The sequence below is a fragment of the Archocentrus centrarchus genome, chromosome 1, assembly GCF_007364275.1.
Source record: "Archocentrus centrarchus isolate MPI-CPG fArcCen1 chromosome 1, fArcCen1, whole genome shotgun sequence".
Classification (NCBI taxonomy): Eukaryota; Metazoa; Chordata; class Actinopteri; order Cichliformes; family Cichlidae; genus Archocentrus; species Archocentrus centrarchus.
The window spans coordinates 33,022,040-33,044,284 of NC_044346.1; the positions used below are offsets into that span (position 1 = coordinate 33,022,040).

General features: G+C 41.4%; 1 protein-coding gene across 5 annotated transcripts; it reads left to right on the plus strand.

Moving 5' to 3' along the window:
* The first annotated feature begins 2,122 nt into the window (after positions 1-2,122).
* Positions 2,123-19,108, plus strand: marf1 (meiosis regulator and mRNA stability factor 1). Of its 5 annotated transcripts, none has more exons than XM_030727839.1 (27): positions 2,123-2,225; positions 2,784-2,989; positions 4,660-5,541; positions 5,710-5,872; positions 6,006-6,220; positions 7,741-7,858; positions 7,982-8,154; positions 8,529-9,047; positions 10,422-10,576; positions 10,836-10,997; positions 11,092-11,278; positions 11,445-11,623; positions 11,739-11,819; positions 11,965-12,204; positions 12,304-12,423; positions 12,536-12,714; positions 12,933-13,153; positions 13,242-13,384; positions 13,525-13,658; positions 14,154-14,356; positions 15,892-16,119; positions 16,478-16,717; positions 16,796-17,035; positions 17,802-17,862; positions 18,037-18,138; positions 18,306-18,473; positions 18,623-19,108. In XM_030727839.1, exons 2-27 carry the CDS (start codon positions 2,834-2,836, stop codon positions 18,826-18,828), a joined length of 5,475 nt encoding a protein of 1,824 aa, XP_030583699.1. In that variant the 5' UTR covers positions 2,123-2,225; positions 2,784-2,833; the 3' UTR covers positions 18,829-19,108. The 5 variants fall into 5 exon arrangements, with proteins under 5 accessions (XP_030583699.1, XP_030583716.1, XP_030583725.1 ...); XM_030727856.1 differs by having other exon boundaries at positions 10,839-10,997; XM_030727848.1 differs by having other exon boundaries at positions 2,222-2,326.
* The last annotated feature ends 3,137 nt before the right edge of the window (positions 19,109-22,245 follow it).

Consider the following 22,245-nt stretch of genomic DNA (forward strand, 5'->3'; position numbering starts at 1 on the left):
AAGAGGAGTTATATTAAAGCTGACATTGCACAAGAGAGTAGTGCAAATTGCATTAATAAATAATATGTAATATATACAGAATGAATTAGAATATGTACACAAAGAATCTGGAAGACAGCAGCAAGAGGGTATGATACACAAATTTGTGTGGGATCTTACGTTCTGACAGGTGTGTTCACCTGTCACAGAAGGAAGAGTTATTATACAGTTTTATAGAGAACGACAGGAATGATTTCCTGAAGCATTCTTTATGGCAGCAAGATTGAATCAGTGTGAGGGAGAAGGAGCTGCTGCCTCATTAGTGTGGAGTGGAGTGGGTGAGATGGGTTGTCCATAATGGAGAGCATAATGAACATGTGGAGAGGCGGGGCTTTTATGAGGACAATCACTCTACATTACACCTATGCCAATTTAGAATCACTAATTAAAGTAACATGCGTGTCTCTGGAAACTGGAAAATACTCTGGCAGGCACACAGAGAACATGCAAACTCCACAGAAAGGCCCCAGCCTGCCATTATGAGAATATTCATACATTTTCATAATAAATAAAGCTATCAATATAAATAATATGATACTCAAATAATCTGCATAAAATAAAATAACCCTACGACAGAATGCTTCTTTTAGAGTACAGTGCCACTATATAATGCACTGTATTGTTGGGTAAGCATTAACATATTAGCAGTATTTTTTGTAGGTGGAGCATCAGTATTGTTGCATGTTTATTCTATAATAAAGCATAATTACCAAAACCATTTTCATTTGATTTTTATTCCTAAACATTTAAACGAATTTTAGTAAACAATGAAATGAATACTACATGTGTACTCACACACACACGCCACATTTTATATAATTATGATTAGATGTAATTATTTACAGACTCTCTCTCTCTCTCTCTCTCTCTCTCTCTGTCTTTCTGTGTGTGTGTCTGTCCGTGTGTGTGTGTGTGTGTGTGTGTGTGTGTGTGTGTGTGTGTGTGTGTGTGTGTGTGTGTGTAAACATGTGCACAGAATGAAACAGTAAAATAATGCACTTTACATGAGTTATTTACAAACTATAAAATGTGTCTCACAAGATGATATAAATATGTGTATATATTCAGAAATCAGGAAGTTGAGGGGTCTGAACATGTGAAACTCAGCAGAACAATATTGCACATCAGATTTTGTATGCGAGGAGGATTTGTGTTCGCTTTGTTTCCCTCTACTTAAACAGCAGTGCCTGTGACTGCAGCAAGGCCAAGGAACATTTATCTCCCATAATTGTTGATTGCTTGTCTCTGTCTTTGGATGGGTGTTCTGAAACGCCCGTTATGTGTTTGACATGTAACAACAATAAATTGGTCCTAAATTGATTCTAAATTCTAAATTTATGTACAGCACTTTGGTCAACTGTTGTTGTGTTAAATGTGCTATATAAATAAACGTGACTTGACTTGACTTAAAATCTGGATTTAACAGGAAGCCAATGAAGAACAGAGAGAAGAGTTCATCAGCAAGTTGTGGTGTCTGACATGCCTGTGTTGAAACTGCATGTATGTGGTTTGCTAAAGGTGTAGTAAATTCCAGCTCAGGGGTCTTCTCAGTTTGGAGCTTATCTTTCCCTGTGCACCTTTACCAAATATGGAAAGGTATTTACTGGGGGTCTCTGAGCCCCTCCAAAAACTGGTAGAAACCAGACTATGTGTGGCAATGTGTATTCCAGATGTTAAAGCCTATGTAAGGCTGTAGGTTTCATTGTTCGAGGAGGAAAAAGAGAAATAGAGAGCATTTTCGTCCCAAACGGCCGGACGTTTGAAAGATACTGTCTTAGATGCAATAAAGTTTATATTGACATAAGAGACTGTGTCGGCGGAAGATTTCTTCAATACACAGAACAGAAAAGATACAAATACATAACTATGAGAAACGTACTGTACATAATCCTTTTTCTTATTAATTTATATCATCGAACTTTCCACTTCTATATTTTGTAGCCTAAAATACCGTAAACTTAATATATTACAATATCCTGCAGCTAAAGCTGAATATAAAATGCTGTTTGTCTTGTTAGAAATGGTTATGCCAGTTCCATCCATCCTCAACTCAAACGTAAAAAAAGGTTTTGCGACAGCCGCGCCTGCTTTCCGGCAGAAGTCGGTTACAAAAAGGTGCGCGTTTCTAGGGAGATAAATAGGGAATGGTCTTTTTGAGGAAGATGTGAGAGACGAAAGCTTCTCAGGTAAATAATCAGTTGTTTTGGAATGAGCTCGCTGTTACCAAACAGAATCGAGCTTTCCGTAAAGATACTGAAGGATAGCTTGAGAGCACAGCTTTGTGCAGGTGCGCTAAAACCAGCTAAATATTAGTACCCAGTTGTTAGCTTAAATAGCTAAAGGCAAGCTGTTAAGTTTCTCCTTTAATGGATAGATCTAGGTATTTAGGTTAGCTTAACAGGCCAATTCTGACTTAACCAACGAGTAAATTAAACGATGATAATAACGTTAGCTAGCTTGTAGCTAAGTAAACATTATCTCAGCTAGTTTACATGCTTCGCTTCGGACTTTAGCTTCAGAGGAACGGTTAAAAGCACCGCATTTATAAACGTTTTGGACAGGAGAGTCCCCCTTTATTGATTTAAAATGTTACAAAACAGTCCTGCGTCAGACGCATAATAATCAGCTACGACCTGTGCTATCATAAATGAGTCAGTACGAACTTTAACCGTGGTCCCGTATGTGAAGCACTAGGTATGACGATAGCAAACTTTTTAAACTTTCGTTTCCTGTCTTTGGGAAAGCATGAGAGAGAAGAGAGATGCAAGTATGGTGAAAGACCTCTGTGGCTTGTATGATGGAAGGACTGGGAAAGGAGAGATCGACATGCGGCGCTAGACCTTTCCCATGGCTTGGTCACCCCAAAACAGAGGCTTCAACCCTGCTATGGAAGCTCAAGGACTGCTTCTCCACAGATGAGACAAGCTCCCCTCATCAAACGGACAAAGAAGTAGGTGTTTATCTGTAAACAGACACATGGAGTATAGTGGAGAAAGTTTAAGTGAACTGTTTTCTAAATGAGAAATTAAAATGAAAATACTAATTATGTTATCAGGCCATTAATATAAACATTTTAGTTGTACAGTGCTGTGAAAAAAATCTTTGCCATTTTTACTGATTTTAGTTTTCTGCATATTTGTCACACATGTTTCAGAAATCATTTTTAATATTGGGCAAAAATAACTAAGTGCAAAATGCAGTTTTTAAATTATTTCATTTATTTAGGGGGGGGGGGGGGGGGGTAAACCTAGCTAGACCATTGTGGAAAAAAGTAATTGTTCCTAAACCTAATAACTGGTTGTGCCACCCTGGGCAGCAAGACCTGCAATCAAGCATTTGGGATAACTGATAATGAGTCATCACTGTGGAGGAATTTTGGCCCATTCTTCTTTGCAGAATTGTTTTAATTCAATAACATTGAATACTCCAAAACCTTCATTCTATTCTTCTGAGACATTCAGAGGTGGACTTGCTGCTGTGTTCTGGATCATCGTCCTGCTACATAGCGCAAGTATGCTTGAGCTTCAGGGCGTGAACTGATGTCTGAACATTCTCCTTTAGGATTTTCTGATAGAGCAGAATTCATGGTTCCATCAATTATGGCAAGTTTTCCAGGTCCTAGATCAGCAAAGCAGCCCCCAGACAATCACACTACCACTAGCATGTTTGACTTTTGGTATGACGATCTTCCCATGAAATGTTTTTTTTATGTGAGATGTAACGGGACTCGAGCCATGCAAAAGTTAAACTTTTTGTCTCAACAGTCCACAGAACATTTTCCCAAAAGTCTTGGGGATCATCAAGATGTTTTTTCTCATATGTGAGGTCTTTATGGTCAACAGTGTTTTTTTTTTTTTTGCCTTTGAACTCTCCCATGGATGCCATTTTTGCCCAGTCTTTGAATTGAATCAGGAACTCTGACCTTACCTGAGACAAGTGAGGCCTGCAGTTCTTTAGATGTTCTTGGTTTTTTTTTTTTTGGTTTTTTTTTTTGTGAACTCCTGGATGAGTCGTTGACGCACTTGTGGAGTAATTTTGGTAGGCATGCCACTCCTAGGAAGGTGCACCATTGTTCCAAGTTTTCTACATTTGTGCATAATTGCTTTTACCATCCTTTCCTGGAGTCCCAAGGCCTTAGAAATGGCTTTGTAACCCTTTCCAGACTGATAGATGTCAGTTATTTTATTTCTCACCTGTTCTTGGGTTTCTTTAGATTGTAGCATAATGTGTTTCTTTTTGAGAGCTTTTGGCCTACTTCACTTTGTCAGACAGGTTCTGTTTAAGTGATTTCTTGATCCAGCAGGTCTGGCAGTTATCAGGCCTCAGTGTGGCTAATGAAATTCAACTTAGCTTTCTGAAATTAATCTGTTAATTTATAATTTAACAGAAGGGGGACTTTTTTTTTTTTTTCATGTATTTCATTTCTTTTATCAAAAATACGATTTCATAGCACTGTAAGGATTAATGTTGATCTCTTTAGATGCTTTTTAGAAATAAAATAATGCTCTTTGTATTTATAATTTTAAATGTATATTTATATGTATGTATATGTATTTGCAAATTAAAGATTCACAGAGCTAATGTGAAATTATATTTGCTTTTTTAAAATATATATTCCAGAACAATCACATGGACAACAGAAAGCCTGTACTGGATTTGAAAGATGTCCCTCCTCCACCACTACACCATACTTCCTCCTCCCAGTTATCCCAGCCCTTCTCTTTGTCCTCTCTCCCTTTGCCCCCTCCCTGCTTGCCACCTCCTCCTCAGCTTGCACAAGACTCCCTCCAACAGCCACCACCTCAACAGCAACAAGAGGGGACTAGCCCCAAAGTAAGCATTTGCACCCACTGTGACTATTGCAACACAGATGGCTATGGATTGTTGGGTGGCAGAGGTGTTGTTGGTAGCAGCAGCAATGTTACAGGAGTTGTCTCACTTTATATGGCCCCAGGGTCTCTGGGAACAACCATCAGTAGCAGCTGTACTAGTAGGTCTGGGCCTTATTCTGTAGCTTCATCTGTTCATCAGTATAAACATAAAGTTAGCTGTGGCACTGGAGGTGAAGTTTTTGATCCTTTGTTCAGTCTTGGTTGCAAACCTCAGCTGTCCTCTTCTGTTGCTACCTCTCAGCCTCTTTCATCACATCCCTACCTCCCCTGCTGCTCAGGGCTTCTCCACACCCACCCAGCTGTACCTCTTTCATTCAGTCAAGCCAGCCTATTTCCCTCTTCAGCACCCCTGGCTTCCTCTCTCCCCTCTGTTTCCTCTCTACCTGCTACCATGCATGGCTCTTGCCTGACCTCTTCTGGCTTTTACACCTGCGGTGTGGACTGCAGCACATCAGCCAGAAGATCCCAGGGAAGTATATTCGGTGGTCACCCAGGTACCATCACTACTACAGCTACTTCAGCACACTTCTGCTCTAATCCTATGCACCCAAATGTTGAACGCACGGTTTGTGTGAAGGGGGCACACTACTGCCAGGAGTGCTTATTGAAGGTTGGTTGATCTCTCTTCATTCAGTTTGGCTTTCTTTGTGTACCTTAAAGGTGATAGGATTTTGTACACGGAGTTGAATTTTGACCTGAATGATGTATATTTAAGCTTTTCTTGCAGTGGCTGTCAGTTTTATTTCTGTGTCCTGTTTGAATTTGTACCATTTTGCAGCCCATGAATGGTCTGATGCCAGAGTCAGACAAGGTGCATCCAAGTGTTCCTATTCCTCAGACTGCTCCTATCACAATCCCTATTTGTAATGGCTGTGGCACCTCCTCTGATGGCAAAATGCTCATGCCATCAACAAGCTTTGGAAAGGCTGGCCAGAAATATGGTTAGTGGAGTCTGAAATGCAGCTTTGAGTTTGTGCATGTATGCTGTGCGAAACAACAGCAACACTGAATTAATTTTACTAATTGGAAGGTTCCAAAAAACTTGAGTGTGCTTTAAAATGTTCATTTTTCTAGGCTCTCCAGAGAGTGGTGGTCCTGAGAACATCCCTCCGGTCGGGGTCTTCTGGGACATTGAGAACTGCAGCGTGCCCAGCGGACGCTCTGCTGGAGCTGTGGTCCAGCGTATTCGCAACCGCTTTTTCCAGGGTCATCGCGAGGCGGAATTCATTTGCGTTTGTGATATTAGCAAGGAGAGTAAAGCTGTCATCCAAGAGCTCAACAACTGCCAGGTATCAATCAAAAATCAATAAATACTATGTCGAATTACCTTGATTCTGTCATTACAAATAATTATTTTCATTCTGCACATAGTTTTCTAACATGAAGTAGAGCTTGTCCTGGGAAGGTTTAAAATATAGTGCATTCAGTGTTATGATGGAGATCATTTACCTTAAATGATAGCTTAGGTGACTTGAGGCATGCTTGCAGCATTTTCATGTAGGCTGTTAAACTGCCTACCTTACATTTAAAAGTGTGGGGAAAAGACAGCGGTGTTGCCACTTTGCGAAAAGGTTTTAACCAAAGTACTTGAGTCTACTGGATATCTTGCAATGCATGTGAAACTGTTGTGAAGTATTGTTGCATTGGTGCGACAACACATTGTTTGTTTTCAGAATCAGAATCAGAATCAGAAGGTTTTTATTGCCATATGGGTGAACAGGTTCACAGCATTAGGAAATTGCTGCGGTACTTCGTGCTTACAGAAAAAAACAAATAAGTATAAAAACTATAAGACAATATACAAGTATACAAATTGCAAATATACAGAGATATTAGAGCTATAACTATAGCACAATATTACAAAATTACAAAATATACAGTGCAGAGACTAATTAAAAGATAAAAGAATGTAGACTATATTCCACTAATATGTACATCAGTGCAGTCAGACAGGTGCATAGACATAGGGTCATCAGCGTTTGTGGAGGGTGGTGGTAACAGTCTTAGGGTAATTGTTCATGAGTCCAACAGCAGAGGGGAAGAAACTGTTCTTATGGCGGGAGGTTCTGGTCCATATGGACCGTAGCCTCCTGCCTGAGGGGAGAGGGTCAAAAAGTCTGTGCCCAGGGTGAGAGTGGTCGGCTGTGATCTGACCTGCATGCCCCAGTGTCCTGGAGGTGTACAGGTCCTGGAGAGATGGGAGGTTACAGCCAATCACCTTCTCAGCAGAGTGCACAACGCGCTGTAGTCTGTTTGTCCCTAGTGGTGGCTCCAGCGTACCACACAGTGATGGAGGAGGTGAGGATGGACTCAATGATGGCAGTATAGAACTGCACCACGGTCCTTGCTGGCAAGTTGAATTTCTTCAACTGCCGCAGGAAGTACATCCTCTGCTGGGCCTTTTTGATGACAGAGGTGATGGTGGGCTCCCACTTGAGGTCCTGGGTGATGGTAGTTCCCAGGAAGCGAAAAGAGTCCACTGTGGTGATGGGGGTGTCAGTCAGGATGATGGAGGGTAGAGGGGCTGTGTGCTTCCTAAAGTCCACTATAATTTCCACTGTCTTCTGGGCGTTCAGTACCAGGTTATTGTGGACTGTTGATTGGCTTTTTGTGGATGGGAGAACCAACACTTTTGTTACAGAATTTTCCTATAGATTTTTATTCAATATACTTTGATAAATCTCTATCATAATATCTGTTTTTAACACATCAGGCACTGCTAATATAGCCATGAAATGGCTCAAGTGTGTAGTGATTCACTGCTCAAAAGGAGGAATAATTTAGATGCTTCATAATTATACTCTTATAGGTTACCGTTGCACATATCAATGCCACAGCCAAGAATGCTGCAGATGACAAACTTCGCCAGAGCCTGCGGCGCTTTGCCGAGACACACACAGCACCTGCAACTGTTGTACTGGTATCCTGTAAGTTCACCTCTGGTTACCTGTAATGAAGTACAGCTATGTTACCAAATATATATATTTGTGACTAACAAGAGTCACTTTTTTTTTTTTTTTTTTTTTTTTTTTTTTTTTTTTTTTAAACAGCTGATGTGAATTTTGCAAGTGAGTTGAGTGACCTGCGTCATCGCCATGGTTTCCATGTAATCCTGGTTCATGGCAACCATACATCTTCAGCTCTACTGCAGCATGCCCATAGACACGTGCCCTTTCAGGAGATCACAGCAGATCTGCCACCGCGTATGCTTGTCAAAGCACAGGTAGGCCTCATAAATGCTTTATTAAGGCTTAGAAAATACTTTTTAAACTGGCCTGTATTACATGAGGTAAGTATACACTGAGAAAAGTAACCACGGACAATCTCACTTTTGTGTGGACTTACGAAATGGGAAGAGTGATGCATTTTGGAATGTGAATTTCATATACAACTAACAGTTACACAGTTAATAGTGAAAATTGGAAATCATGCAATGTTAATACAGATCTTCAATACAGTTTTTAATACAGTTTACTTGGAAAAACGAGTGGGAAAATCTACTGGTTTTTCCAAGTAAAAGAAAAATCTTCAGTTTTATTTTTGAGTGTAAATAATACAAACCAGACAGCCGCGGTGTCTTTTCCTCCCCTCCCTCAGCCCAGTTTCAACCACCTCTATGTGTACAACCTCCCTCTCAACTGTGACAAGAACATGCGGAACGCTGTGAAGCTCAGGCTCCGCCGCCTATCAGACAACTGCGGTGGCAGAGTACTGGGTGTGTCCCAGGGCTCAGCAGTCCTCCGCTTTGGCAGCCCTGAGGCAGCTGCACGTGCCCGCAAGCGAATGGAAAATGAGGATGTGTTTGGCCACAGAATCAGCCTGTCCTTCTCCCCACGGCCCAGAGACGATGCAAGTCCTGAGGCTGAGCTTCGTTCTCAGCCCCATCACTTGCCTCAGACTCTGTCCCAGACCTCTCAAACCCAGGATTCAGTGTTCGGCCCTCCCCCATCTATTTCCTCCTTCTCTTTTCTGCCCCTGGAGAGACCCAGGTCACCCAGAAGGCCACGGCGAGCAACCCGCCCCTGCCACACCCCTGGCCCGGTGGCTGAAAGGCCCTACAGTCCCAGGAGGGGTTGCAGTGGGCCTCCCGGTGGTGCTCCAGCCAAGCCCCATCAGGTCAGAAGACTCATCTGTGCCTGCTTCCCCTCAACCTCCATTGCCCTCTCTCTCTTTGTATGGGCTGCTTTGTAAATCACTGTAGCTTCTCCTCCCCCCCATGACCTAATTGCTGCTTTGACTAACAGCTTGTAACTGCTTGCTTATCTTGAGCTGTCTGCCTCTGATAGCATGTAGCATATATTATGTCTTGCTAGTCCTTCATGAATCCCTGCTGTCCTGCATGTCACTAATCATATCAATGCATGATTTGCCATGTAGCTGTTTGTCTGATTTTTGCCCAGTGTGTCAGTCTTTGAGTTATCAGCTTGTGTGTTTTCCCCAGGTTCTGCTTTATGCAATGCCATAAGTTATTTTGTGGTGAAATTTGGCCAGTGCCGGTTTCCACTATGAGAAAGCTGACCTCTAGTGGCTGACTTGGTTTCTTTTTCTTGTTTGGTTGTAACCGGAGACCAGTGTGGCAAACTGGAGAAAACTTACCCATAAGCTAATAAACTAGGGATGGGCATTTAAAAGTCTCTGTAGTTGGGCAGTGAAGAGAAATTCCAATTTAAAGTTTCTCTTTAAGCACCAAAATGGAAATAAAACATTAAAACTCTTTTGTTATATAAAAAAAAAAATTAAAGTCTTAGATGTTTTTGTAGATATGAGATTAACAATAACACAAAGTCTTATGGGACTACCACAGTATTCTTTCATCATAGTTGTTTGTGGTCATTAAAGATTTATAGGAACAGTGCACTTTTCTCATTGTTATGCAGGCAAGTAGCAAATGTTTCTTGACTGTCTCAATATTCCCTTTATATGAGAGCAATTTACAGTATTATCCTGTGTTCAGTACAGTCAAGTTAATAAAAATATATAAGGGTTTTTGTTGGGGGTGAGATCATAAGCAAGCACAGTCTGTCTGCATATAGTTGAGGCATAGTTTGTGTTCCCCTACTTTATCGCAGTCTATGTGAGCTGTAATTTTTGGCTATTTGATAAACAAAAATATTTTTAAACCTGGAGGAAAATGAAAACAAAAAAAATGCTAAAAACATTCTCATAATCTGGTGATTTTTCCTTTGGTGCAAGTCTAAAACTTTTTTGGTGGATGCCAAAAATCCCCCCCCCCCCCCCCCCCCCCCCAGAAAATGAACTCTGCAGTTAAGCAGTTTTTCCTTCCTCAGGCATTTTGAATGTGCATCCCTAGTTAAACATCGGTTCGGGCTCTTATCCGAGTTGGTCTGTTCTGCTTGTGTTCATATTTTCTAACAGTTCTAACTAATCGCTTGACTGTCCTACTCCATACATGGATGCACACAAAGGTATGACCAGTATACAGCAGGTCGGTATCTACAGCTTAACATATTCCTTCCCTGCTTGATCCAGGAGCTGGGCAGTTTGGAGGGAAAATCCAGAATAAGCTTTCAGCATTTCGAAAAGGGACGCACCGCCTCCTCTTCACCCCAGAATAATGGCGAGGCTGGAGCGCTGGAGCAGCTGACCAAGCCTGGGCTCACTGTAGAATCCATGTACAGGAAGAGGTACACACAGAGAAAGCAGACAGAATGTCATTTGATAACCAGATAAGCATTATGTTAATAATTGGCTTTAACTTAAATATATAACAGTAGGGCAGTAAATCTTTTGTCTTTTCTAGCCAGTTTGTTTTCAAGTATGTTATTTTTTGATCTTGGAATGAAATAATCAAGTGTTAAAACCATATTTCCTATCAAATATTTTTGTTTTGGTTTTATAAATAATGCATGTTGTCTCTCTGTCCCTGTTCATCTTTCTGTATAGCAGAGAGGACTCCAACCCTCAAAGTGCATCTGAATCCCCTGTTGATCAAGTGGACAGGAGCTCAGGGGAGTTCCAGATTAGCACACCCTCCGCCTTCAGCAAGTTGAACCTGCACAGGAGCTTCAGCCCCCTCGTCTTATCTCAGGGCTCCTGGTCCTCCAGGTAACTACTGCTGCATACAAACTGTGCTGCATGTAAACTATATTCTTATGTTAATTTTTTTTTTTTTTTTATGTTCCCCCTTTGCTAACAAAAGGAGTGCATCACCCTGTCTGTCCAGCCGTTCCTCACCTCTGATTGCTGCCCCTCGTAGCCCTTGTCCTGAAGCTTCTCCCGATCCTTTCTCAGAGGGAGCAGAGGTCCAGGTTGCCAACCTGGACTACAGAATGTCCCGCAAGGATCTGCAGCAAACATTAAATGATACGTTCTCCAGATATGGACAGGTAAAGCTTAATCAAATTATGCTGATAATTCATAGAATAAATATGTCTGAGTTTTGCTTGCATTTAAGTAGCTTAAAAAAAATCTACGTGTTTGCACCCATTTTACTTTGAATAAAGATGAACCCTTTCCTCTCAAAATCTTTGTATTATGGCTTATTTTGTTTAGGTAAAAGCTGTGGAACTTAGCCCCCACACTGACTATCAGCTAAAGGCCACAATTCAGATGATGTCCTTGCAACAGGCCATTAGTGCAGTCAGCGGCCTTCACCGTTACAAGATCGGCGGCAAACGCATTCAGGTGTCTCTAATCACCGGTGGCAGCAACAAATCTCTTGCCTTGCTCAGGTACGGTTTATATTTTGCAGGTTTATTTAATGTGTTGGACACACTGGGAAATTTTAAAATGCACAAATACTTTTCTTGTTTGGTCTGTGGTAGTGATATTTGTTTCATTTTACAGCACAGAGATAATCTGCATTCTTCAAGATGCTCCTGCCAATTGCCTTCCTCTGTTCAAGTTCACTGAAATTTATGAGAAAAAGTTTGTAGCTTTCTCAACTCACTGTTTTCAAACTTAAATTTTTACATACATGCTTTGTAGTTTGAGTCTAGCTTTCACAAAATGAGAGATGCATTGTGAAGTAGTTTTTGCTAAGCATATACACCTTTTGCTCTGCGCTCTCCAGATATTCCCGTAAGCTTGTGGTTGGCGATCTGTATCGGCTGCCAGAACTGGTCGCCGTGCGGGAGCAGGGAGGCTCAAGGTTTGTGTGCCTTCTGTCCAACAGCCAAATACGTCAGAGTCCACTGGGATCTTCCCAATCCCAGGAGGGTTCCTCCTCAACGAGTGGGAGTCCAGTTGTGTTTGAGGAGCTGGAGTACCATGAGCCTGTCTGCAGACAGCACTATGCACAGCAGGACTTCAGGTATACAACAGTTAAAAACCTTCATAAAAATAAATTATAGATTAAGCTGACTAGAAGTCCCTTTTCCATCATTGACTGTTTTTTTTTTTTTTTTTGCAGTGAGGCTGACTTTGACCCTGATTCCTATAAAATCCCATTTGTTGTGATGTCTCTGAGCACCCTAGCCTCTGAGGTCCACAGTTTATTGCAGTCACATGAGGGCACACTTCCACTACTCAGGTAAAAACCAGTTAAAAAAAACCAGTTTATTACATGTTACTTGTATAAGCCTTTTAATGTCAGATTATTTTCCCTTGTTATGAAGTCATTAAAATGTTTAATTTCCATTTAGTTTTCCAGACTGTTATGCAGCAAAATTCAGTCCACTTCAGCTTGGCAATGAGTCACTGGAGGGTGGTGTTCCTCTAGAGCACCTCATTACCTGTGTTCCCAGCATCACAATAGTCACAGCTCAGAATGGCTTCAAAGTCATCAAGTGGGTCAATAACAAACCACCTGCACCAAACTCTGGTAGGAACATTAACAAATCTCTGAATTTTATTGGAGATTTTTCTTTTTTTCTTTTTTTTTTTAATATAGTGCTATTAAGACATATCATCTTGGATCTCGGTGTTAAACTCTGTAACTCTAAACTGATATTCAGTTAAAACTTATAAAAGCATCAGTCACTTGAATTTAGCTCAGTCAGTTGTGCCCGCATTATTTTATTTACTTACTTTGTCATACAGAGCCATGGATTCATCGCTGCAAGAGTCCGGTTGGCAATCCACAGCTCATCCAGTTTAGCCGAGAGATTATTGACCTGTTAAAGAGCCAGCCGTCATGCATCACGCCAATCAGCAAGTTCATTCCCTCATATCACCATCACTTTGCCAAGCAGTGCCGTGTCTCTGACTACGGCTTCTCTAAGCTGCTGGAGCTCCTGGAGGCCGTGCCGCATGTTCTGCAGGTACTTTTAATGAGGACCACCCGTGATAATCTTCTGAGTTGTTCATTCACTGTTTATTTTGCGTGTTTTTAATTTTCATAACCGGCAGATCTTGGGGATGGGTACAAAGCATTTACTGACCCTAACCCACCGAGCTCAAGTTAAGCGCTTCACCCAAGACCTGCTCAAACTGCTTAAGTTTCAAGCCAGCAAACAAGTTGCGATCAAGGACTTCATGCAGGCATACCATTGGTAAGAATACTTGGAACTGTAGGTGGTGTCTTCATATTGTTACCTTTCCTGTGGATTTGTTTGCTAGGGAGGGAAAAACAAACTATATGGATCATTAGTGTTGTAGGTGCTGTAAAATATTCTTATGCGTTGTGTATCAGGTGCTTCTCCAGAGACTGGAGAGTAACGGACTATGGAATATGTGACTTGATGGATCTGTTAACGGAGATCCCTGACACCACCATCACCATCACACAACAGCCCACCGACACAGTCATCTCAGTTCCTAAGAAGGGTGAGTTAAAGTATATACAAACCAGCCCGAGTTTAATAAGGAATTACTTTACCTGCAGAAACTGTTAACAAGCAAATTATTTTAAAATAAGTGTTTTACTTGATGGTAGTAATTTCCTTTTTAGCCAGTCAAGATGTGGATAGATGTTTAACAAAGTAAATTCGGAAGATGCTCATTTCAAACCCAGAGAAGCCTAATTTATTTATTTATAATGTAATGGCAAGTTTAATTTTATTTGGCTGTCACTGAAGTTGTATCCTCCTCACTCAAGCCAGCTGCAAAGTCGGTGTGTTCCACAACGTTCAACATGCCAATTTAATGACTATTAATACTGGAGCTGCTCCCTCCCACAATTAAAGCTGGCCATGGACCACTTTCATTGTTTTGACTGGGAAACTCATAGCAGCAGAAATGACATACTTTGTGTTTAAGCAATGATTATGAACTGCTAATTTCAGGTTTTACGTGTTCAATGAATTACCTCTCGTTTACCAGAGCGTACTATGGAGGAAGTGGAACGTACTAAGCAGTTTGGGAAGGAGGTGGTGGACCTGCTTCGTCACCAACCTCACTGTCGAATGCCCTTCAGCAAGTTCATACCAACTTACCACCACCACTTCGGTCGCCAGTGCAAGCTCAGCCACTACGGGTTCACCAAGCTCATGGAGCTCTTTGAGGCAATCCCTGACGTCCTGATAGTGAGTGTGGCATCCAGTGGGTTTTTGTTTGTGTGCTTCTCATTGCTCACCTACAAGGAAGGTTAAACAGATTTTTACTGGCCCATGAGATGAGAGGAAAGTAAAGCTAAAAGTATATTAAGGTTGAGGTTTGTAATGCTTATCCTGCTGTGTTGTATTAGTATTTGTGTGTGTGTGTGTGTGTGTGTGTGTGTGTGTGTGTGTGTGTGTGTGTGTGTGTGTGTGTGTGTGTGTGTGTGTGTGTGTGCGCGCACATCTTACACCTAGTTTTTGCTCCCTGTTGTCTCCTTTGCAAACAGCAGTGCACGCCAAAAGTGACATAACTGCACACCAGGTTGGAGACTGAGGTGTATGATCACGTTGGTCTTTGCAGTCATTTCAGCTGCATATCAGTTGATCCCTGACAGCATCTTCACTGTCACACGTTCCACCCACACAGTCACCTCAGTTCCTAAGAGGGATGAGTCAAAAACTGTTGACTTAGAAGTGGAATGTTAAAGCATGTTACACCCTGTGGAGCTCAGGGTGTGATATACAGGAGCTCAGTGACTCTCAGATTATACAGAGGGAGATGGTGCAACATTTAGGAGTCCAGGGCATCTAGTTTCAGTATGGTAATAAGGCCGTGGTGACGTCAAAGTTGGCACACCCAACAATTAATGTGGTGATCATAAACTAAGCTTTAGTTTCATTCAAGGGGGCTCTAGTTATTTCAGATGCAATTGGAAAAACAAAAGTTTTAATCCCAGTATCACATCGTCATCAGCTGAATACTCTGGCTGTAATTTTACAGCTTTTACTTTTTGTTATGTGATGCCCTTTGTTCACAATATGAAATGTAGTAACACAACATATGAATTGTCCCTAAAGTGGCATACCTGTGGCATACAGGTTTTGTTTCATTCATACCAAAACTGTCATTTGCCAGCAATGCAAAATATGATCTAGCAGTGTGAGAGGGTGCTTACTTGGACTGTGGACAGTTTTGAGTCAGAGCACAAAGGCTCATGGGACTGTGACTGTTTTACATTAGCAGTATTGTTGTTGTTGTTTATGCTGACATAGTTATGTGTGTGTGTGTGTGGTTGGTTGTTTTGCAAGTATGGTGAGTTTTTATAGCTAAGAACAGACTAAAGTTTAGCCACCTTTCTGATGTGTGTGAAGCACAGGCTGAGATGTGTGCCTGTCAGTATTAAACAGTATTAAAGAAAGAACCTTATGGATTTTTTTTTTTTCCCCCAAGTTGTCTCAATGTAAATATTCTTTATATATTTGCCTGCTTTATTAGATGTAATGTCACTAAGTGGAAATGAATGGCACAGGGATATTTTTCATTTAAAAGGATTTGCAGTGTCTTTGTTTTATTAATAGTCAGTGGATCAGGTCAGGCTCTTTCATGCTTCTCCCTTGAGTGATTGGTTAGAACTGTCTTGGTAAATATAATTGACGTCTGGGGCTCTGCAAGTAACTCAAACACTTGAGTGCAAGCTTCCTGAAAAGCAATTCTACTATTTAACGCCCTCCACCTTCATCAGGTGCTGGAGTGTGGCGAGGAGAAAGTGCTGACTCTGACAGAGGTTGAGCATATCAAGGCTCTGGCAGCTCAGCTGGTCAAGCTGCTACGGGCTCAGAAAAACTCCAGCCTGCCTGTCAGCCAGCTGCTCACAGAGTACAGCAAAACCTTTGGTTACGGACTGCGCCTGCAGGACTATGACGCAAGCTCCCTGCCTGCTCTGCTGGCCAAACTCTGCCATGTTGTCAAGGTAAAAAAAACACAAAAGCAAAAACGCCCCAAAGAAGTTGTGGAAATGTATCCACTGAGAAGCTCACTGTTGGTTAGTTTCATAAAATAACAAAGTAATAGACTTGTTGTCTCAGTGTTTTTTTTTTTTTTTTTTTTTTTGTTATGAGTCTGTTAATTCAGCACACCTAGCTAAACAAAAATGAAGAGCCCTGTCACTGATCCTGGCGGTTATAACGTTTTTAAAATCACAGCAAACATTTAAACTTTAATTCTGAGTTTCTTGTAACTTAAAAATGTATCTTCAAGTCTGTTGCACATCTACTGCCACTGCGATGTGCGTTTAAGGCTAAGCATCTGATTTCTTCGCGTTTTGAAAGGTGGTGGACGGCGCAGATGGCCGGGAAGTGCAGTTGATCAACAGGAAGTCTCTGCGCTCTCTGACCTCCCAGCTACTGGCTCTGCTCATGTCACAAGAAGATGAGCAAGTCACCATAGGCCTGAAGGTGGAGGAGCTGAGCCAGTATTACCTGAGTGTTCATGGTGCAACGCTAAACCCATGTGAATATGGGTTCCTCTCTCTCAGCGAGTTACTCAAGAGCCTTCCATACCTGGTAGAGGTGAGAACTAGAGTTTTCTTTGATATTTCTTTTTTATTTCTTTACTGTGCCTGATCTTTCAACATCCTCCTTTCATAGCTGTACCATGAGGAAACTGATAACACTCAAGCTGCCATCAGTCATGGGGAGGAATGGGTGAAGCTGACCGGGCTTTACCAGTTTGCTCGTAATGTTCGCGCGCTGCTCCACACCTACCATTACAACCAGATCTTCCTGACTGAGTTCCAGGGAGCATACACCAAATTCACAGGCTGCAGCCTCGATCCACGTTCCTATGGCTACACCAGCACCGATGAGCTGCTCAGTGCGATTCCACAGGTAAAAACTTACTACAGTTTATGGAGTTGCTGTGTGAGGAGTAATTCTGAAACATCTGCAGTTTCTCCTACAGATTTGCACTCCTTTTTGTGACATGGGGGGGTAGGCGTGCATGTGCGTGTGGGCTGTCAAATGAGCTTTTCTACTTTTACGTGTTTCTCCTCTGCAAAAACTCAGCTGCCTTTCAGGGGAATCTCTCATCATGTGGATGAATTTGGTTCCACCAACTTGTAGTCCTTGTTTTGTTCTGCAGCCCCTGAACGAGACTTAGTGGCACATAAACGAAGCAGTTCGCCCCCTGCTGTAGGTTGTGGTTAGATTTGCCCTTCAGCTTGTAGCAGATCTCCAAAGCAGAAGGACTAATGTCACCAGCACAGCCTAAGACGATAGAATTTGAGTATGTCCAAGATTTATTTTGGGAAAGTTGCTGAATATTATCAGAGATCACCATAATGGCAACTTGGCAAGAGGAATAGTTGATGTGTAAAATGCAAGACAGGAAGAGCAGGGGCTGGTTCTTTCAAAGTAAGTGCAAAGGGATTGTGCATTAGAAAATGGATGGCAGATGGTGTTCTCTCACACAAATAAAAATATTTTGCTTAAATGAGGTGCCATATATACTTAAGTGGTTGATAATAGACCTGGGCAACCTGCCAAAGTAATGCCTGTGTGGGCAACACTGATATAAAAGTATAAGTTTTGCCATTTAAAGCTCTTCTCTACTTGTCACTCTAATTGTTGTTTATTTCCCACCATTTCATTTCAGGTGATCTGGATCAAAGGGCACGGTCACAAGAGGATTATCGTTTTGAAGAACGATATGAAAGGTAAGGGTGTTGGGAATATCTTACTTTTTTTTTTTTTTTTTTTTTTTAACTGGATTCATCAACTGAAGTGATAAAACTAAAGAGTGGCCTTGCCCTCTTGGGTTGTGATTTTTATGAGATGGTGGCTGTGCAGTGTAAGAAAATCATAAAGTGGCTTTGTCTGTGTGTTTCTAGCAAAGCCAAGCTGTTCAGTTCCTAACAGCCCCCATCCAGAGAGCACAGAGAGCCCGAGGGACAGTCCAGTTAGCAGTGCAACATCTGGAGCTCAGAGTCCAGGTAACGCAAGTCATACAAGACAAGATCTGCTTTAGTTGTATGTTGGGGTGTGTGTGTGTGTGTGTGTGTTGCCTCATCCTCTCCTCCTCTTGTTTGGTTGCTGTTGCGACCTCGACCAGAAAAATGTTGGTCAGCCTTTTTAAGTGATTTTATGATTTACTATCCAGGTGCTGATGCGGCTGCAGAGTCAGAGCTGCTGTGTCTGTCGTCTCCAGTGGACCTCTTGTGTGGCCCTGTGCCATCCTGCCTCCCGTCACCTCAGCTTCACCCTGACCCTGTCATCGTCCAGCAGGCGGACCTGATTCACTTTGAGAGAACTCCTCCACCATCAACAGGTAGTCACTTTGATTTATATATTTTTGGGAGGTATACATTTAAAGAGCTGACTTTTATTTGCAAATTTCCATCTTTAGTTAAGCATAACTTGGTCTTCACGTGTGTGTGTGTGTGTGTGTGTGTGTGTGTGTGTGTGTTTTGATTTCAGAAAGCGATGAGTCTGTGGTGGCAGCTCCAGATGACACTGCTGATGCACCTGAGAAGCCTGGTGGCAGCACAGGTGACTATGGAGACCGCAGAGAACCACCACCACCTGACACTAAGACCCTCCTGTCCACGGACAGTCCCAGCAGAAGAGCTTCACGTAGTAGAATCAGATTAGCTGCCAACTTCTCATACACGGCAGGCCTCTGATCCTCTCATACATGCACACGTCCAGGCTCACATACAGCAATACTAGTTTACACCATAGTGTAACTCTAAATAAGAGTTGACCGGCTACACTAAACACATTACACAGAAGAGCATTGGTGTTGTCCCTCTGTCCCAACGGGCTGTTGCACTTTGCTTTCTTCTTCATCCCATTTCTGTTATATTTTTAAGTTCACAATCTTCAGTGTTCACCAAACTGTGATTTGCTTCTTGCAGATTTTCTGCAATTCTTTAATTTGCCAAATGTCATCTGCTCTAACTTGTGTTTAGTTTCATCCCAAGGGCAGTTCATTTCCATGAATGTGCATCTTCAGTTTAGAGCCATATTGTGTTGAACAGTTGCGCTTTCAGTGCATGAACTGAGTTAGTTGTCACTGTGAACAAAGCGGTAGATGACAGCAGGAGAAATGCTAGGGATGAGTAACTAGATTTTCTGTATTACATCAAAGAAGTGTAGTTATTCACAAACAATGACAAATGACAGAAGGTTTTTAAAGAGATTTTGTTAATGAACCACATTTAATGATGAACAACCTTCATAGATACTTCCTTGCTTTATCATGCAGATATAGAATTTAATTTAGAACTTTCTTTGTAGGTAACCCCAGACATGTCAACCCAAACTAGCTCCCTGTTTGTTTCCTTCTAAAGAAATGGCTACTCTTTCAGGTATTTTCCTGTATTTTGTCTGTGTTGTTAAGTAGCCTTAAGATAGCATTTTCTGTTCATTTTGTACTGGGTAGAGTATTTAGTCACCTAGAGTTTGGCTTTAATGTGTAGTAGATTGAGTGGCAGTTAAATGATGGGACTGGAGAGAAACCAAGTCTTAACTGTTCAAATTGTGTTGATGGAAACTGTCGGTCTTTGAGCAGTTAAAAGTTTTTGATATTGCAACGCTTGCTGCTCTCAGGAACTTTTATTGTTGGTTTTTTTCACTTAATTTATAGCAAAGACTTTGGCTTGTCTCTCCAGGGCCACTAATGAAGGTCTGAAAAGTATAAAGGCACTTTAATACTCGAGTCATGTGCGTGCTTAGGCAGCAGAAACTGACTTACACTTTGTCTTAAGTCAGCAGCCAGTGTGTTTGTGTTTTAGTATTTTTGTCTGTGTGGTTTACACTGGTGGTGTGAAATGTGCGTGTTGTGCATAACTGAACTTATGCATGGTGTAATTTCAGGAGGAGCAGACGTAAATAGAAGATGGGATGACATTCTTTAAGACTAGTCTTTATTTCCACCATGATTTTTGGATTTCACAGTTGACATCGCCCTATGCAGCTGCCATATATTATAAGTGCTCAAGGTTTGTTGAGTTAACCTTGTAGCTGGTCACTGCTGTATTAATGGTGATCCACGCAATCTGAGATTTTGAGGGGAGAGGGAAGCACTCCTGAGCTTATGATTTTTAATGAGACTGAAGAGTTGAGTTTTTAGGGAAAGAGATGGGGAAGACGGTGATGGGTGATGGGTTTGAAGAACAGCATAGGGGCTCTTGGAAGCCTCCTGAACAGATTGATGTGCACACAGAGGACCCTCTGCGGCTCTCTGGAATCTGCCGGGCTTTTACAATGGCTTGTATCTGCCGCGGTTCTGAAAGAAATCGCCATCTTTATCTTCCCACCCTCTCTCATAGCAGTTTTAACTTACTGATGCGTGTTGGTTACTCAGATTTCCTTTGTCTTGAGTGTTTACCAGGCTGCTGGCTACTGATCTGCCACCAGACATTGTTGACTGCCTATGACGCATGACCGAGGTGCCACTGAAGTCAGAGGGTTGAAGCTGTTTTTGTTCAGAGAAGGGCTTTAGAGAATGGGTAGCAGCCCATTTAATCAGTTTGTTTGCATCCTCTGCCTCTTTCGTTGGCGTTAGAAGCACGAGTTTTCTGTCAGACCTGACTTACACATGGTGTGAAAAGATTCCCCCTAACAATTCACCAAAACATCTGATGTACAAATCAAAATGATTTTAAATAGGGCTGTTATGGTTTATCTCTCCTGCAGGGTTTTACTGATTGTCTGGAAACCACTTTGATTAGCAGACTTATTGGTTCAGAATCATTATTTAGAAGTGGTAATGATAGAAATGAGCTTAATATGCTTAGAAGAAATGAAGATATTACTTTTTTGTGAATTTGAGTAAACCCTAGCAGCTCCTCAGTGCACTGCAGTGACAGCTAACTCTGATTTTTTTTTTTTTTTTTTTTTTTTATTTAGTTCTCACTTGGTTTCAGTAACATCAATGAGAAGCTATTAAACCAGTCAACTTATGCACTTCTGCATAGTTTTGGTTCATGAACGTGAAGGATTCACAAAGTGGTTTAAAATTATTTTTTCTTCTTTGTGTACCTCACCTTGTCTTATTTTAAACTTTCATGTTGCACAGCATTTGTTGTACTTGAGAATTTAAGGAAGCTGATTTATTCAGCCGTGTCCTCAAACCTTTTGCCTTGCAATTTCTTTTGTTTTGTTTTTTTCCTTTAACTGCCTCGCTGATGTCTGTGTTCACCTGCGCCCCTCAGTTACACTGTTTTGCCACTGTGCTGCAGCTGAAGTCACTGTAACAGTCACATTGTTGAAGGGACCAAAAAAAAATTTGTTAATAAATTTCACAAGCATAATTTCTGCCTCATTATTTTTTGTTTGTTTGAAACACTTTTATTACTTGGGAGAAGAAGGGGGGAAAAAAAAACGTGAGTTCCTGAAAGATGCTCTTTATTTAAACATGTATGTACAGGTAGTTTCAACTTATTTTCTGCATATTTGTTCAATAATTTAACAGGACCTTCATAAATTCACTACAACTACAGAATGCTAAGTTATCAGAACGAAGGTAAAGTGACGAAGAGCAACACTTTGTTTGACATGAGTCACACTGAAGTCCTAAATACACTCAAACACACATCATCTATTAGAGGCATTTACAGCAGAGTTGCATTCATTTCCTGGAGTTTATCATTAAAAATACAAGACTAAGTTCAGAGGATGCAAGGTGTTTCTCTGTAATATCCAGAATAACTATGAATGATGTCACATTACCACAGTGAACACTTCCTGGTAGCTGATGATGAAAATCTTAATATGGCCACTGGTGTGCTGACTTTGAGGAATGGGTAAATATGATTATGGAAGATCCAAGTGCTGGCTTATACAGGCATTAGTCATGAAAGCGGTTACTGAAAACCACAAAGGTGAGTCATACGAGGCTGAATGCCAGTTGCTGTTCTCTACACATTGCGTTGAAAAAGTTTGGACACATTTTTGTGTTTTCTTAAATTAGCAGTTGAATTATCCTGCTATTTGAAACATTTGATTTAGAGGACTCTCGCTAAAAGGTTTAAGTGGATTTGCTTTTTCTATCTCAAAATGTATCGGTAACTTTACTCCCAGGAGAAAACCAGGCA

Excerpts from the sequence above, each read along its gene's own strand:
- marf1 (XM_030727839.1), top strand. The coding sequence starts at position 2,834 with ATGATGGAAGGACTGGGAAAGGAGAGATCGACATGCGGCGCTAGACCT. Across the intron at positions 16,718-16,795 it reads GCCTTCCATACCTGGTAGAG|CTGTACCATGAGGAAACTGA; the intron begins GTGAGAACTAGA and ends CTCCTTTCATAG. Across the intron at positions 18,474-18,622 it reads AACTCCTCCACCATCAACAG|AAAGCGATGAGTCTGTGGTG; the intron begins GTAGTCACTTTG and ends TTTTGATTTCAG.